This window comes from Hemicordylus capensis, chromosome 6 (assembly GCF_027244095.1).
Source record: "Hemicordylus capensis ecotype Gifberg chromosome 6, rHemCap1.1.pri, whole genome shotgun sequence".
NCBI classification, from domain to species: domain Eukaryota; kingdom Metazoa; phylum Chordata; class Lepidosauria; order Squamata; family Cordylidae; genus Hemicordylus; species Hemicordylus capensis.
Window position 1 is genome coordinate 1393433 of NC_069662.1, and position 15416 is coordinate 1408848.

At 55.3% G+C, this 15416-nt stretch overlaps 1 protein-coding gene across 1 annotated transcript; it reads left to right on the top strand.

The window, feature by feature from the left end:
* Positions 1 to 4902: 4902 nt before the first annotated feature.
* On the top strand, positions 4903 to 13482 carry EPO (erythropoietin). The gene is made up of 5 exons (XM_053266473.1): positions 4903 to 5403; positions 5786 to 6909; positions 7454 to 7543; positions 7667 to 7843; positions 9500 to 13482. Exons 2-5 carry the CDS (start codon positions 6532 to 6534, stop codon positions 9647 to 9649), a joined length of 795 nt encoding a protein of 264 aa, XP_053122448.1. The 5' UTR covers positions 4903 to 5403; positions 5786 to 6531; the 3' UTR covers positions 9650 to 13482.
* Positions 13483 to 15416: the final 1934 nt, after the last annotated feature.

A 15416-nucleotide genomic window follows, 5' to 3' on the forward strand; every position in this document is an offset into this window, starting at 1 on the left:
CTTGAAAGGGTCGACTCAATGTGCGGCAGCTGTGAAAAAGACAAATTTTGTGCTTAGGAAGGGGATTGAAAATAAAAATGCTAATATTATAATGCCCTTATACAAATCTAAGGTGTGGCCACATTTGGAGTACTGCATACAGCTTTGGTCACCATATCTTAAGAAGGACATTGTAGAAGTGGAGAAGGTGCAGAAGAGGGGAACCAAGATGATCAGGGGCCTGGAGCACCTTCCTTATGAGGCTAGGCTACAGCATCGGGGGCTCTTTATTTTGGAACAGAGGCAACTAAGAGGAGACAGGATCGAGGTGTATAAAATTATGCATGGAGCAGAGAGCGTGGACAGAGAAATGTTTCTCCCTCTCTCACAACACTAGAACCCGGGGTCACCCCATGAAACGGAAGGTTGGGAAATTTAGGACTGACGAGAAGTATTTTTCCACAGAGCGCCTAATTAATCCATGGAATTCTCTGCCACAGGATGTAGTGATGGCCACCAGCTTGGATGGCTTTAAAAGGGGCTTAGAGACATTCATGGAGGAGAGATCTGTCTATGGCTGCTAGTCAGGATAAGGCAACAGCAGCTTCTTCTGTGAGTCTGGGCCCCTCGCTTGGTGGGAGAGGCCTTGCGTGGCACGCAGGAGGTGCTGGGTTCAATCCCTGGCAGCATCTCCAGGTAGAGTAGTCTGGGAAAGGGATCTCCGCCTGCCTGAGAACCCGCCTTCTCATCAGAGGGGCTGCAGGTGGGGCAGAGCAGGGTCCCCTTTGCGTTCAGCAGGCCCCTCCAGCTCCAAAGGATCCCAGCAGATCTGGTCGCCTGGGAGAGTCTCTACCAGTTGGAGCCCAGGCGCTGCTGGGGGATGGCCCGACTCAGCAGGCAGTGGCTTCACAGGCGCACCGGCTGTCCTCATGAACATCCATGCAGGACAGGCCTGTCCACGAGACAGATCTAGGCAGTCGCCTAGGCTGCCAGTTCACGGGGAGTGGGCGCTCCATGCCTTAAACGAAAAACCGGATCATAACAGCCCCCACCACACCCACCCACAAGTTGTCTCCTTCTACTGAACAAGCAAGCATGGACCTACCTGACTTGCTGGGAATGCCGACATGCTCTCCTCCCTGGAGGGGGAGGGGGGGTCCCAGTGTGGGGAGCAAGCCAAGGCAACCGTGCCTTGGTTTGCTCTTTTGCCCGCCCTGGTGAATAAGCAGCCTGCACGGCTCAAGTTAGAGGCCGGGCGCCCCGCTTCTCGGGTGAGGTGGGGTGGCAACGTCTTGCCTCCTTGAGCCTCCAAACCCCGAGGGCCTGGATTTTGGCCTCTGGAGAAGGCAAGTGCTCCAGTGGTACTCCTGGCCACCGCAGCATGCGCACGAGAGAGACGAGGCGTCCCTGCCCCGGCAAGCCTCCCTTCTCTGCTCCCAGAGGCGGGTCGCGAACCCTGGCAGCAGCCGGCAGAGGCGGCCAGCCCTGCGAGCCGCGAGGAGGGCAGATCTTGGCCAGCGGGGAGTTTGCACAGAGATAGCTGGGAACACAGAGCGCTGGGCACGCGCGGTGGGTGCCAAGTTTGGCTGGCATTTCGATGCAGATAGTGCCGGGCAGGCCAGTGGCTGGACGCCAGTGATGGGGAGGAAGGCGGCCCCCGCCCGCCCCAAGGAGGGGCGAGCTGAATACTCAGGCTGGGGAAGGGAGGCAGCGGCCTGAACCAAGGAAGCTGCCTCATGCTGAGTCAGGGCCCGGCTCCGTCTAGGTCTGGGTGGACTGGCAACAGCAGCCGCCGCCGCTGCCGCTCTCCAGAGAGGAGGGGTCTGCCCTGCCCTGCCCTGCCCTGCCCTGCCCTGCCCGGAGAGGCTGGTGCTTGGGCCTTCTGCCCAGAACGGCTGTGCTCCTGGGGGCAACTCCCCCAGGGGACTCGGGAATTGTGGGGCACGGATCCTGGCTTAGGCAGGGTTGCCACCTTTTGGATGGGTGCAAGTTCTTGTGCTCCCAATAGCTGGAAGATGGGGAGAAATCAACAGGTGGAGATCACTGGGCTTCCTTCCTTCCTTCCCGACGGTCCATCTGGTCCAGCATCCTGCTTCTTCCCACAGTGGCCCACTCGATGCCTTTGCCTGCCAGCCCTCCCCACTCCCGTGCCCCAGCAGCTGGCATTGAGAGCTTGACTGCCTCTGAAAAGCTCCCAGCGAAGGCCCAAAGTATTGCGGTGCCCAGGGGGAGGGGCCAAAGGCTGCCTGGCGCATGGGCCAGCCCCCTTTCAGATCGGACCCCCCCACGCTTGGGCAGTGGAGCAGGGGGCAGGTAGCCTCCTCTTCCCTCCGAAGCTCCTTGCCAGGCGCCCAGAGCGTCTCTGGTGATGGCAGAGGGGGCCTCTTGCGCATGCCCCAATAACCTGCCCCCTGAGGCAGCCGCCTTCCCTCGCCTCATGGAGGGGCCGCCCCGAGTCCGTCCTTCCGCCTGTCCTGCATCTCCTGCCCATCACGTTGACGGGATGTCCCTCCTGCTTCTGGAGCTGTGAGAGAGGAAGAAGAGCATTGCTTTGTCCTCTCTCTCTCTCTGCACCATGCCTGACGTATACGCCTCAGGCATGTCCCCCCTTCGTCACCTTTTTTCTGAACGATCCAGCCCCAAACATGGTAGTAGTTCCGCACAAAGAAGGAGCTCAAACTCTCGTATGAGGTGCCGCCCTCTGCACCAGGTGCCCCAAAGGGAAAACCCACAGGTCGAGCCTGAAAGCAACAAGCCTCCCCTGCTTGCAGAGGTTGACTGCCCCTGAATATGGAGGTTCCCTAAAGCCGTCATGGCCAATAGTCACAGATAGACCACTGCTGCTCCTCCTCCTCCATGAATCTGTCTAATCCCCTTTGCAGCTGCCTAAGATGGTGGCCACCAGAAGATCTTGCAGCCATGAATTCCACAAATTAATCATTTGTTTGCAATAGCCCTTCCTTTTGAGCCTACCAGTCAGTTTCACTGGATGGCCCCCCACCCCCAGTTCAGGAATGTGGGGAGAGGAAGAAAAAACCCTCTCTGTCCACTTCTTCCACACGAGCCCTATGGACAGCTGCCGTGAACTGCCCAACGGGTGTGTGTGTGTGTGTGTGTGTGTGTCTAAAACAAGGGCACATCAAGGTGGGGTGTGCAAGAAGACCCCGTGATTGGAACCGAAATGGAAGGCTTGCCCACTCTGCCAGGAGCTATTCCTGGATCTCCCCACCCCTGCTCCACCACAATATTGTTTCCCAGGGTGGCTCGCTAGGCACCTAGAGATGGGGGCGGGTCCCTGGTGACTTCCGGACAGTCCTGGAAGACTGGCCCCCTGCTAAAAGACCGGACTCTGAAATAGATGCATATCCCTCCCCTCCTGACCCCTTTTCCCGTGGTCCTTCCCTGACCCCACGGTGGTCTCTTCTGTGTCAAATGCTGCAACGAATGAAAGCCCCTTCCTGTTTTTAACCTGGTATGTATGTATGTATTTAGGAACATAGGAAGCTGCCATAGACTGAGTCAGACCATTGGTCTATCTAGCTCAGTATTGTCTTCACAGACTGGCAGCGGCTTCTCCAAGGTTGCAGGCAGGAAACTCTCTCAGCCCTCTCTTGGAGATGCTGCCAGGGAGGGAACTTGGAACCTTCTTTCTCTTCCCAGAGCAGCTCCATCCCCTGAGGGGAAGATCTTACAGTGCTGCTCACACTTCTAGTCTCCCATTCAAATGTGACCAGGGCGGACCCTGCTTAGCTAAAGGGACCATTCATGCCTGCAACCACAAGACCAGCTCTCCTCTCCTTTATTTGGTCATGTATGTTTTTATACCATCCTATATAAAATCTCAGGATGGTTTACAGTTTTAACCAGCCAAAACCTACAAATCTCTCTCTCTCTCTCTCTCTCTCTCTCTCTCTCTCTCTCTCACACACACACACACACACACACAAACATTACCATCAATCAAACTTTAAAACATCTTAAACTAAAAGCCTGATAAAACAGGTCTCCCTCTGCAAAAAAAAGTTCTTTAAGAACAACCAGAGATGTTGAGGTTCTGATTCCATTTGGGAGCCTGGGGGCCACCCTGGAGAAGGCCTGGTTTTGGGTCGCCACCAAACAAGCTGGTGGTCACTGCAATATGCACGTGGAGGACTCTGTAGAAATCAAGCACATCTTCCACAGGATGGGCACTGAGGATTTCCTTGTACATTTCTTGGGAGCAAGCATCAAGCTCTAAGACCCCGGACGGGAGGCTGAGGAGCCAGGACCCTGGGCTAGAGGTCAGGTCTTCAGGGGGCTCTTTCGGCACTCGGGTTCTCTCAGGGGATGCAAGACGCCTTGGGCCCCTTGGGAAGGCAGGAGGGAGTCAGAGGTGGAGACGCTGGAACTCCCCGCTCTCTGCCCAGGTCTGTCCTGGAGACGGCCATCCGCGAAGGGGTGGTCACCTGCGGAAAGGAGTTTCGCTTTGGCCGGCTTGAGGAAGTGGTAATCCTCACACCCATGTTTGGCAGGCCTCCCTCACTGCTGGGCAGCCGGCCAGGACGGTGACCTTTCCCACCTTCACGCCTGAACCTGTCTCTGGCCTCCGGCCAGGGGCCGACGTGCTTTCTCTGGCATGAGCCTTTTCTTGATGCGCTTTCGGAACCTGGCGGCGGGCTGGAGCCCCTTCTGGCTTCCGGCCCGCGCCGGAGTCAAATGGCCCATCTCTTCCAGGTCTGTCCAGTGACACTCTTGCCTCCAGCACCACAAGGCTGTGTGTGTGTGTGTGAGGGGTGGGAGAGGGAGTGAAAAGCAGCCGCAGGGCAGCCGGCCACTGAGAGCAGAGAGCAGGCGGATGAAACATTAACTGCGCCTCCTCGTGGGCCGGGTGTTGGAGTTTGCAGGCTCTGGGGTCTGCAGGGAAGGGGGGGGTCTCTCTGTCAGCAAGCCTAGGTGGAGAAATTCTGCAAAATGCCAGAGAGGGTCCTCTGCGGCTAGCAGTTTGCAGTGTCTGCGGAGAGCAAGTCTGAGCCTGATGTTCCCCAGTGCTGGGAGAAGAGATTGAACTGCGTACGGGTTTTAAGCTGGGATTGTGAGAGAACCCGAAAGAGGAGAAGCGGCCATGTCCTTGGGGGAATTAGGCCTCAGGACAGAGTTGCTCTAAGGTCAAAAAGAGACACTGCTGGGACCGAGATCCTTTGTAAACTCACCTTGCCGTGCAACCGCTGCTGGTCATCGGAGACGTCTCCATTGGTCAACCGGTTGGACTTTGTGTGATCTGGAGAAAGCGAGCGGAGGGGAAAATATTAACCACCTGCTGTCCGTTGCGTGGAGTGGACGTTCGGCCCCGTCAGCAGCACCTGAGCAGCTGCCGAAAACCAGCGATGGCGCATGTGGGGCCCACTAGCCTCTAGGACCATGAAGTTTTGGCTATGGGGATACCTGGTGAGTAGCACCGTCTGCTGCGGCTGCCAAGGGGGAGGGCGGCGCGCTCTTGCCAGCCGCAGCGATCGATGGAGTTGGGCAGCCGCCCAAAGGGCCAGGCAGGGTCCCTTCCTGAATCCTGCTCCTGCTTCTCCCGGCGCTCTGGAACTGGCTTGCTGCCGTTAAATATTGATTGAGGCAGCGAGGGCTGCTGAGGGCAGGAGAGCAGCAACAGACGCCCGGCCAGGCTCTTAGCAGCCAGGGAGGGCGGGGAGATGGGGGAGCAGCCAGGGAGGCAGCTGGGGGGCCCCAGTGATGGGGGTCAGGTGCAGGGGGGTGCCCGGCTGGGTGCTCAGTGGAGCTGCTGACCCGGCACCTGATGGGTTCTGTTCTGTTCCGTCAGTTCCAGTCGGCCCGGACACCTCGCTCAGGGCAGGGCCAGGCTCAGGGCTTGTCAGTCACACGGCCGACCACAGTTTCAAGGGGGCCGGCTCTTGGGAAGACCCCACACTGGAAGTGCATCCTGGCCAGCCGTCCTGATGTCATTCGCCAGTCCTTCTTAGAGCAGCAACCCCCTAAGCAAGCAGGAGGGTCTTCTTGTGCCCACCCCCCTGCAGAGGGGAGACTGAGGCCGGAGGAGAGGGGCTTGTCTGAGGACACGGAGTGAGTGTGTGGCAGAGGAAGGCCGGGGGGGGGGGGCAGCTCAGCCACTTGGCAGACACACGGAGAGTTCCTGGGGTCTGGTCTGGAGAGACAGAGGGCCCTGGAGTTGCTCTCCGCGTCAGGGAGAAGCCTCGGGCAGATTCCCAGGCTGGACTGTGGGCTGGAGCCCTCCGGGACAGGAGGGGGGGGGAAACGGAAGGAGTTAAAGCACAAAGGAATGGAAGGTGCAGATAAGGGAGTCTGTCAACACTGCAGGCTGATAAACTGGAGCTGAAGTGGATCTGTCAAGCCCCATTGGAAACTGGAGGAGAAATCTGGCATTTTGTCTTGGAAGCAAAGCAACAATAAACAAAAAACGCAAAACGCAAATGGACACCATGCAAACGGACTCCAAGTGCCCAACTCCTGTCCCTGATTCTGACGCTGGAAGCCTCACCGGTCTTATTTCTGCCGCTGTTGAAGAGGAGAAAGGGTGACAACCCAAAGATGTCATGGTTGAAAGTGGTTGTAATTTCTCTTGGATCTAGAGTTGGGGTTTGGGGGTTCAAAACCAAACCTGGAGTTTGCTGTGCTCAGATCAAGTCGTGGGATTCTAGAAGGAGAGAAAATTCCATTTGTGGCTTGAGCAAGACAGAGAATCACAGAGGGGGGCAGACGGATGGGGAAGTGGGCCAGGAGGAGGGGTTCGCAGTGCCTGAAGTTGACCTAATAGCTTGCCTCTCCCCCCACCCCGCAGGGCTGATTCCTTTCCTGTTGATGTTGGGATTCTTGGCCTCGGCTCTACTCACCCCTCCACAGCCCATCTGCGACCCCCGCGTCATGGGCAAATTCATCCAAGAAGCCAGCAAGGCCGAAAGTGAGATTGTACGTCCACCTCTTTCTCCTTGCAGTGATCTCTCGCTGCTTTTAATCGGAGGCCCCCTTTCCTGTCTGCCTCTCAGGCCCACCGTACAAAACAGATCCGAACGGCACGCCTGCACACACTCCCGTTTCAGGGTCTCTGCAACAATTCTGGCTCCCAGCAAATGAATCCTGAGAAACTTAATGCTGTCGAGCCAAGCCGAGGGATTTCCAAGAAAGAGCTTTGACTCAATTCTTGGAGAGGTCTCTCACTGGCCTATCGGCCACGAGGATGGCTTTATAGAGCCTCTGAGTCGCCAGGCAGTCTAGCTCTGAGTATGAGGTGCAGTTATCTGCTTGTGGGCTCCCTGTGGGGGTATCTGGTTGGCCACTGATGGCAAAAGGAGCAAAAGATGCTGGACTAGAACTGGCCCTTTGGTCCAGCCAGGCTCTTCGGAGAGTCTGCCGTGCCTTGGGGAGGGTCCGAGGGCAGGTCAGCAAGTTCCCAACAGCAGTTTAAATGTGTCGCACTTGATGTCAAGAGACTCTTGGCTTGGTTTCTTTACAGAGGCAGTTCTGCAACACTTCTTGTGACTTATCCGAAAGCGCCGTGGTGCCAGACACCAAAGTGAATTTCCACACCTGGAAAACCATGCCTGTAAGTTTGAGCTGGGAGGGGGACTGGGGGGGGGGCTGAGCGGGGTGCCCTGGGGCTGTGCCAGAGGGGCTTGTCCACGGACTGACTGATTCCCCCCCCTCCAAAAACAAAACCAACCCCCAGAGGGCAAGGCAGGCACTGGAGGTGTGGAGAGGCCAAGCCCTGCTCTCGGCAGCCGTCGACCAAGCCCGGGTCTCCGGCCAGCAGCCAGCTCTGCAGACCTTCCTTGCCAGACAGCTCCAGGTGATGACCAGCACACTGCGCAGCGTCCGGGAGATCCTGCGTGGCCACAACATCGAGGTGAGCGGGGGCAGGAAGGGGGGGTGCTGGCTGCTGGTGAACAGAGGCTGGGGCTGCTTGCTCAGAAGGCACTGGTGTTTGCTGAGAGAAATGCACTCTGCACATCCTCAGAGGGGCCCTCTTAGCAGAGATGATGTTTGCAGAGACTTTTTGCTGAGGGAAATGTACTTTGATAATACCAGTGTGGCGAAGTGGTTAGAGTGTTGGACTAGGACCAGGGAGATCTGAGTTCAAATCCCCATTCAGCCATGAAACCCACTGGGTGACTCTGGGCCACTCACGTATCTCTCAGCCTAACCTACCTCACAGGGTTGTCGTAAATGATAAACATAACCATGTATACCACTCTGGGCACCTTGGAGGAAGAGCGGGATAGAAATGTAAAATAATAATAATTTAATTCTTAATTTTTAATTCTTATTTATTGTTTATATACCACCTTTCATTAAAACAATCCCAAGGCGGTTCACACAAAAATTAAAACAAGACTATAAAAAATACACAATTAAAATATAAGATAAAATATAAAAACATAGATCTGACTAAAAAGATTTAAAATACAAGTATAAAATAACCATACAGAATACAAAGAAGCAGCAGTACATACAATCATATAACAGCCTGGGTAAAAAGCCAAGATTTCAAATGCTTTCTAAAAACTGTGATGGAGACTGAGGAGAAAATAGCCACTGGGGGCAGCCACAGAGAAGGCCCTGTCCCGTGTATGGTGGTGGTGATGATGATGATGATGATGATGATGATACAAATCTAACTTGAAGTCATGGCCCTTGACTGAGGAAGTGTTAGCTTGGGACTCTGCGCATCCTCAGAGGCAGCCTCTTCTCCAGGGTCTCTTACCTCCCGGAACACACTTAGTTTTTCCTGATGAAGTTTGATTGTGTTGGGACAGTGTTCTATTTTGGTGGGGGGGGGTCTTCCCAGCCTTGGATTCCCAGATGTTGCTGGACTACAACTCCCATCATCCACAGCTGCAATGGCCTTCAGCCATTGTGACTTGGGTTGATGGGAGCTGTAGTCCAACAACAGCTGTAGACCCACATTTGAGAAATCCTGTTCTAAGAAATTCTTCTGAATCCCACTTGCCCAGGCGGGTTGTGCTCCGGGAAAATACGGCCTCCGTCCATCCACTTGGGCGCTCTCGCTAGTCCTGCTTCAGAAGCTGCCTGCCCCCCCCCGCCCCCCACAAAGTCTGCATGGCAAATATCACGACTGGCCACTCCACTAGGCAAGGAGGGGCGACCGATAGGGAGCAAGCATGACATTGGAAGGATGCAAACTATATTTTGTTTGGAAAATACCCCGGCAATGCATATGATGCAAACCATATTTTTATTTGCAAACCATTTAACTTTTGATGGTGAACTGCCCTGAGCGTTCTCGGGATGGGTGGCATAGAAACCCAAGCCAAGCCAAGCCAAGCCAAGCCAGTGATGTCAGGAAAATGACCAGGAGGGTAAAGGTGGGAGAGTGGGAGGTGGGATGAAGGCACTGAACAAAGCGGTGAGAGAGCAGCGTTTCTTACCAAGAAGGATGACCTGATGAGTTCTGTTAAACTCTAAAGCTTGCATACTCTGGCACCCGCCTAAACTGGCCTGGCACATGTTGTTTTCCGTCCATCTCACACCTCTGCTGCAGGCAGCCCTCGGATTGCAAGATGCAGCCCCCACCCCCATATCCCGCCTGAGTGTACGGACTGTGGAAAAGCTGTTCAGTGTTTATTCGAACTTTCTTCGCGGAAAGGTCAACCTGTACATTACTGCTGCCTGTCGAGTCAACGGCAGGTGATGGAAGGATGGGCCGGGCCGCTCTCGCCACTCCGCCTGCCGCCCCCCACGGTGAGGGGGTGAGCCCACGCCACGGTTGCCAGCTGAGAGGGGGCCAGCTTGATTGACTGCTGGGTGCCAGTCACACACACGCACACACGCACGCACGCATGCGCACCTGGCTGGCACATCTGGATTGCAGTTCTCAGACAAGAGGGAGTTGCTTCGTCCTGCTGGGAGTGGCGAGGCCTGAAAAGCCGCCGCCGCTGCCGCTCCTTCTGGCCTGGACACACACACACACAACACACACAGAGGCAGGCGCTTCCTGCTGTGCTCCAGGCGCTGAGCACCGAGGCCTGTTTGGCGGAAGTCGCTCTGCCGGGAGGGAGAGGGGGACCAGCCCAGAGGAGCCACCAGCCCAGCGTGCGGCTCAGGCCCTTCACGGGGGAGGCAAACCCGCCTGCTTGTTGCTCCTTCCCCCTTTGCTGAAACCACCTTGGCCGCCCTGGGAGGAAGGGATTCCTTTGTTGTCAGGACTGGGGCTGCGTCTGCCCAGGGAGAGGAGAGCGGCAGGGGGTCAGCGGGGTGTCAGCAGGGTGCGCTGCTGCGGAGGAGGAGGAGGATCCCTGGCTCCGGCGGCTAGCAGAGAGCAGGGCTGGCTGGCCCGCCAGGACCCACTGCAGCCGGAGTGCCCAGAGCCCTGCAGACCGCCCCCCCAAAGGGCTGCCCCCCCCCCCCGATCTCCTCCACACAGGCCACCCCAAGCAATCACTGGGGTTGCTTTTGCAGGGTGGAGGGGTGGGGTGGGGTGGGGTGGGGTGGGGGGCTGGCTGGGAGGGACTGGATGAGACAGAAATCATCAGAGGCGAGGTTTTGCAGGGCGGGGGAGAAGCACAGTGAGGATCTGGTGCAAGGATGCAAGGGATGGGGGGGCGGAGGGACCCACACACGCAACAGACAGCAGGCTTGGGGGCTCCTGTCTGGGCACGAAAGGAGGGCTGCCAAGGTTCAGCACTGGGGGTCATCTGGAACTGGCTTCTGAGGGTCCCCCGTGCATTCAGGGGGCTTCTGCACCAGCCTCTCGCTCTGGGACTCACCGGTTTTGACGGTGAAGCTGGAGGACGTGGCGGTCAGTCTGCTGCCCACAGGCCTTTTCTCTGCTGCCCTTCTGTGGCAAAATGTTGTCTGCCACAAAATGCAGCGGCTCCTCTGGCCTGTCCAGTCTACCGAGACGGGAGGGAGGCTTTTCCTAGGCCCCCCGAGGAGGAAACGTCCTCTCTGCAAGCCCTGCCTGTTTCCTGACGGTCTCAACTTTGGGCCCATGAGCCAGCTGGAGTCAGTGGCCAGCAGTGCCCCCCCCCCGCCCCCCATGGCAGGGATTCTCAGATGTGGCTGACAAAATCTCCCAGCACCCTCAGCTGCAGCAGCCTTTGGCTGGGGACTATGGGACTTGTAGTCAACCGCATCTGGGAATCCTGCTAGAGGGAACCACTGGGGGTCAGTCGCATCGGACTGGAGTGTGTGTGTGTGTGGGGGGGGGGATGCCCATGGTAATTTTCAACCAGCTCTACACCCCGAGCCTTGCAGGATTCCTCCCAGCTTCCAGGGTGTGGCCCTGCTTGCCTCGCCCTGACCATGGCGCAACTTGCAGTGGTCTTCCAAAAGCTTTTGCAAGTTAACACACACACACACACGACCATCAAGTTTGATCAGTCTGGCCAAGGGATGGAAAGGGAAGCTGGCTGGAATGTCCTCCAAAGACGACTCCGTGGAGAGGGAGGGGGCAGCACTTGGCTCACTGTTGCCCCTTTGTCTGTGTAACAATGGCAGGGACATAGGGACATAGGAACAGAGGAAGCTGCCACATACGGAGTCAGACCATTGGTCCATCTAGCTCAGGATTGTCTTCACAGACCGGCAGCGGCTTCTCCCAGGTGGCAGGCAGGAATCTCTCTCAGCCCTATCTGGAGATGCTGCTGCCAGGGAGGGGACTTGGGACCTAGATGCTCTTCCCAGAGCGGCAGCTCCATCCCCTGAGGGGAATATCTTGCAGTGCTCACACATCAAGTCTCCCCTTCATATGCAACCAGGGTGGACCCTGCTTAGCTAAGGGGACAAGTCAGGCTGGCTACCACCAGACCAGCTCTCCTCTCCTAGCTCAGTATTGTCTACCCAGACTGGCAGTGGCTTCTCCAAGGTTGCAGGCAGGGGCCTCTCTCTCAGCCCTGTCTTGGAGATGCTGCTGCCAGGGAGGGGACTTGGAGCCTAGATAGATGCTCTTCCCAGAGCAGCTCCATCCCCTGGGGGGTGGGATATCTTGCAGTGCTCACACTTCTAGCCCTCCCTTCATATGCAACCAGGGGGGACCCTGCTTAGCTAAGGGGACAAGTCAGGCTGGCTACCCACAAGACCAGCTCTCCTCTCCAGGGACAAAGAAGGGGTGATAGAGAGCTGTGAATGCAATAAGGCTAACACCTCTTTTCCATCTCTAGTTGGGAGTTAGACATTGCCAAGGATCACGATGAGAGCCTTCACCCCGAGATAGGCCATGGGTGGGCCAGCCTCATGGACTAAATCGATTCTGACTCCTGGTGCCCACAAAGCCCTGTGGTTGTCTTTTGGTAGAATACAGGAGGGGGTTGACCGTTGCCTCCTTTCATGCCCGTATGAGATGATGCCTTTCAGCACCTTTCTACATCGCTGCTGCCCAATATATTACTAGCTGGGATTCAAACCGACAACCTTCTGCTTGTTAGTCAAGCATTTCCCTGCTGCCCCACTTTGAGTAGCCTCTCTAAATGGCCCCAGGTCAGTTTCTGATCCTTGGTGCAGAGTGCGGGAGGAGGTTTGCATTACCAGTTTCCGCTCATTGTTTTTTAGAATTGCTTTTGTATAGGAATAGCACTGTTTTATGCTATTAAAGACGGCAGGGGAGGGGGGAACCACAGAAACCGTAATTAAAGCCTCTCATCCCACAGGAATAGAAACAGAGACTGGGGCAAGGAGAAGGACTATTCATGGGCAATTAATTACTCACCCTCTAGGCCAAATCAAAATTGGGCTGCAAATTTGCAAAAAAAGATCTGAAATGCAATTTTTTTTAAAGGAACCTTGGAAAGGACTTTTGCTGACTGGGGCTTACTTATGAGTAGACATGGTTGAAGGAGCATGGCCACAGGCAAGGTATTGTCAGGTAGTATAAAGCTAAGTTAGTCACACAATTTTTACTTTGCAAAAGGGTAGAACCATGAAAGCCACCTATACAGAAGCTACATGGGATGTTTTTTTTCTGGACTTCTACACACACACACACACACAACTTGGGAAGCCAAAGGAAAGAGGTTTTGCTGTAAATTGTTGGAGCAGTTCGAGTGGAAAGGGACATCTTTAAGATTGCAAAGCATCTGTGCCTTAACAGGTCCGAAGTGGAGGGTGGGGGGTGTACTGGTATTGTGACTGGCAGATATTTGGCCCCCCTCTGGCTTGGACATGGTGGGTGGCTGAGTGCGGGTGGGAGAAACTGGCACCTCTTGCTCGGACCTGAGGAGACGAGTGATTGACAGCTTCCAACTCTGGTTTCTGTGCTGAAGCCAGGATTGTTCCTTTGGCTGTTTCCCAGAAGGGGATAAAGGACTTCCGAGTCATGCTGAGGCTGGATATGTATAGTTTTGTGCTAAAGGACTTTATGAGAGTTTATATTTGATACTAACTTAAAATATGTTGTCTGTATATTTATCTGGTTGACTTCAGAGAGCAGCTGGTTTGTAAACTGGGTTCCAGAAGGGAAGATTCCTGGTGGTGTCTTTTTGTAGTTCCTGATTATCTTCATTAAAGGTCATCTTGCTTCCCAGAAAACCCCACGGTCTGCGTTTCTCCGCGGGAGAGCTCTCAGGCCTGCACAGAAGGCTTGATGGGAAGGTCCTTCTTGCGGCCTTCTTTCCCCCTGCAGCCCCAGCCGTGTGCGGGGACCAGCTGTGGTTATAGACACAACCGGGGGGGGGCACTCTGCACATGGCCAGAGGCATGCTTTTCTTTATCATCTACTTTGAGTCTTCCAGAGATGAGCCTGGAAAGCAAGCGGCGTGTCTTGCGAGGGCTTCAGAAACACACCACGCAAGTGCCGAGTGTTGTTACTCTGGCTGCTGGGAGGAGTCCTGTCTGTTGTTGTGGCCAGCCAGCCTCTCCGTTCCCAGCCTGACCGCTCACCGTCTCTTCAAGCCCACAAGCTCCCTGACTGCCCAGTGCCCATTGCTTCCAATGGATGTGGTTTCAAAGCAGCAGCAGCCACCCGCTGACAACAACCTAGAAAGATCCGTTGCCTCGGAAGCTGCCAGCCTGGGTTTGGGCTCATGAGATGGCCGTTCCCCTTTACAAAGTTTAGGACACACACACCCCACCTCCACGCTTGCAAGCCAAACAGGCGTCCTGGGGCCCAGCTGGCCCCGCTCCCTCCCTCTGCACTGATGAGCCCCACCAAGAGAGCCCTGATGCAATCAGCTGAGGACAGCCCCACCACCAACAAAGGGTTTGGGTTTCAAATCCAACGCAGATGAGCAGGAGGATCTGGGGTCATTTGTCCGAGAGAGAAAATAAATATTTGCTGGTCGGGGAGAGAGAAATGTGCCTGCAAGAATCTAAAGAGGTCTCCTAAAGAAGGGGCAGAGAAATGACTCTCTGCTGCCCTACTCCTGGCTGGGGTTCTCCAGATGTTGTGGCTGGGAATGATGGGAGATGAAGTCCTACTGCATCTGGGGACCCAACCCCTGCCCTGATGGTCCAAGCCAATGGCCACTGAGTCTGGGGTGTCGGGAGTCATAATCCAGCAACATCTGGGAACCCGGGGTGTGTGTGTGTGTGTGTGTGTGTGTGTGTGTGTGTGTGTGTGTGTGTGTGTGTGAAGAAGCTCTGCATTCATGGGTATAAAATGCTGTGCTCCATTTTGAGTGGATTTCTTCGCTGTGGAGAGCTGTTCCCTAGGACAAGATCCAAGAACATTTCTGCAAAGATATCTGAATGCGGACTGGGACATTTCTCCAAAAGTTGTTGCACCCAGGTCAACGTCATCCTACCCCATCATCACCCCCTTCCTGCCCCACTAGGTCCCTGTTCCTTTTCAGTGATCTTCAGGGTCCAGTTGCTGATGTGCTCCCCCACACTTTTCAGTTTGGGGCCAAACAGAGGTAGATTATTGTCTTAACAGATAAATATTGCCCTAACCGTGGGTGGAGGCAAACATTCAGCAGAGATGCTAATGGCTTTCCTTGGCTCTTTTGTTCCTGGGGGTTACAGGAATCGAATCCAGGTCCAATGGCCAGATTCCTCTTCTGTTATTTGTCCAAAAGGAGATGGAACAGTTTGCAAATCCCCCTTATCTTAGGAAAACATGACAGAAGAACCCAGAGCTGCTGTTTCCTGGATGCCAGGCAGAAGAATGACACCACAGCAAACAACAGCATGTGTCCCAGGAAGCGATACCCGTCTCTGCCTAAAACCCACCCCCCAAAAGCTAGAGCGAGGGTGCACTGAAGGCTCATGGGACAAGAGAATGTGCTAGACCGCTTAAGTGAAGAGCCTTGGGTTGGAACAGTGGAACATAGGAAGCTGCCATATACGGAGTCAGACCCTTGGCCTATCTAGCTCAGTGCTGTCTACCCAAACTGGCAGCAGCTTCTCCAAGGTGGCAGGCAGAAATCTCTCTCAGCCCTATCTTGGAGATGCTGCCAGGGAGGGACCAAGTGAATTTTCAACAGTCACAGAACTCCTCCTCAGAACCAGGCCTGGATGGAGGG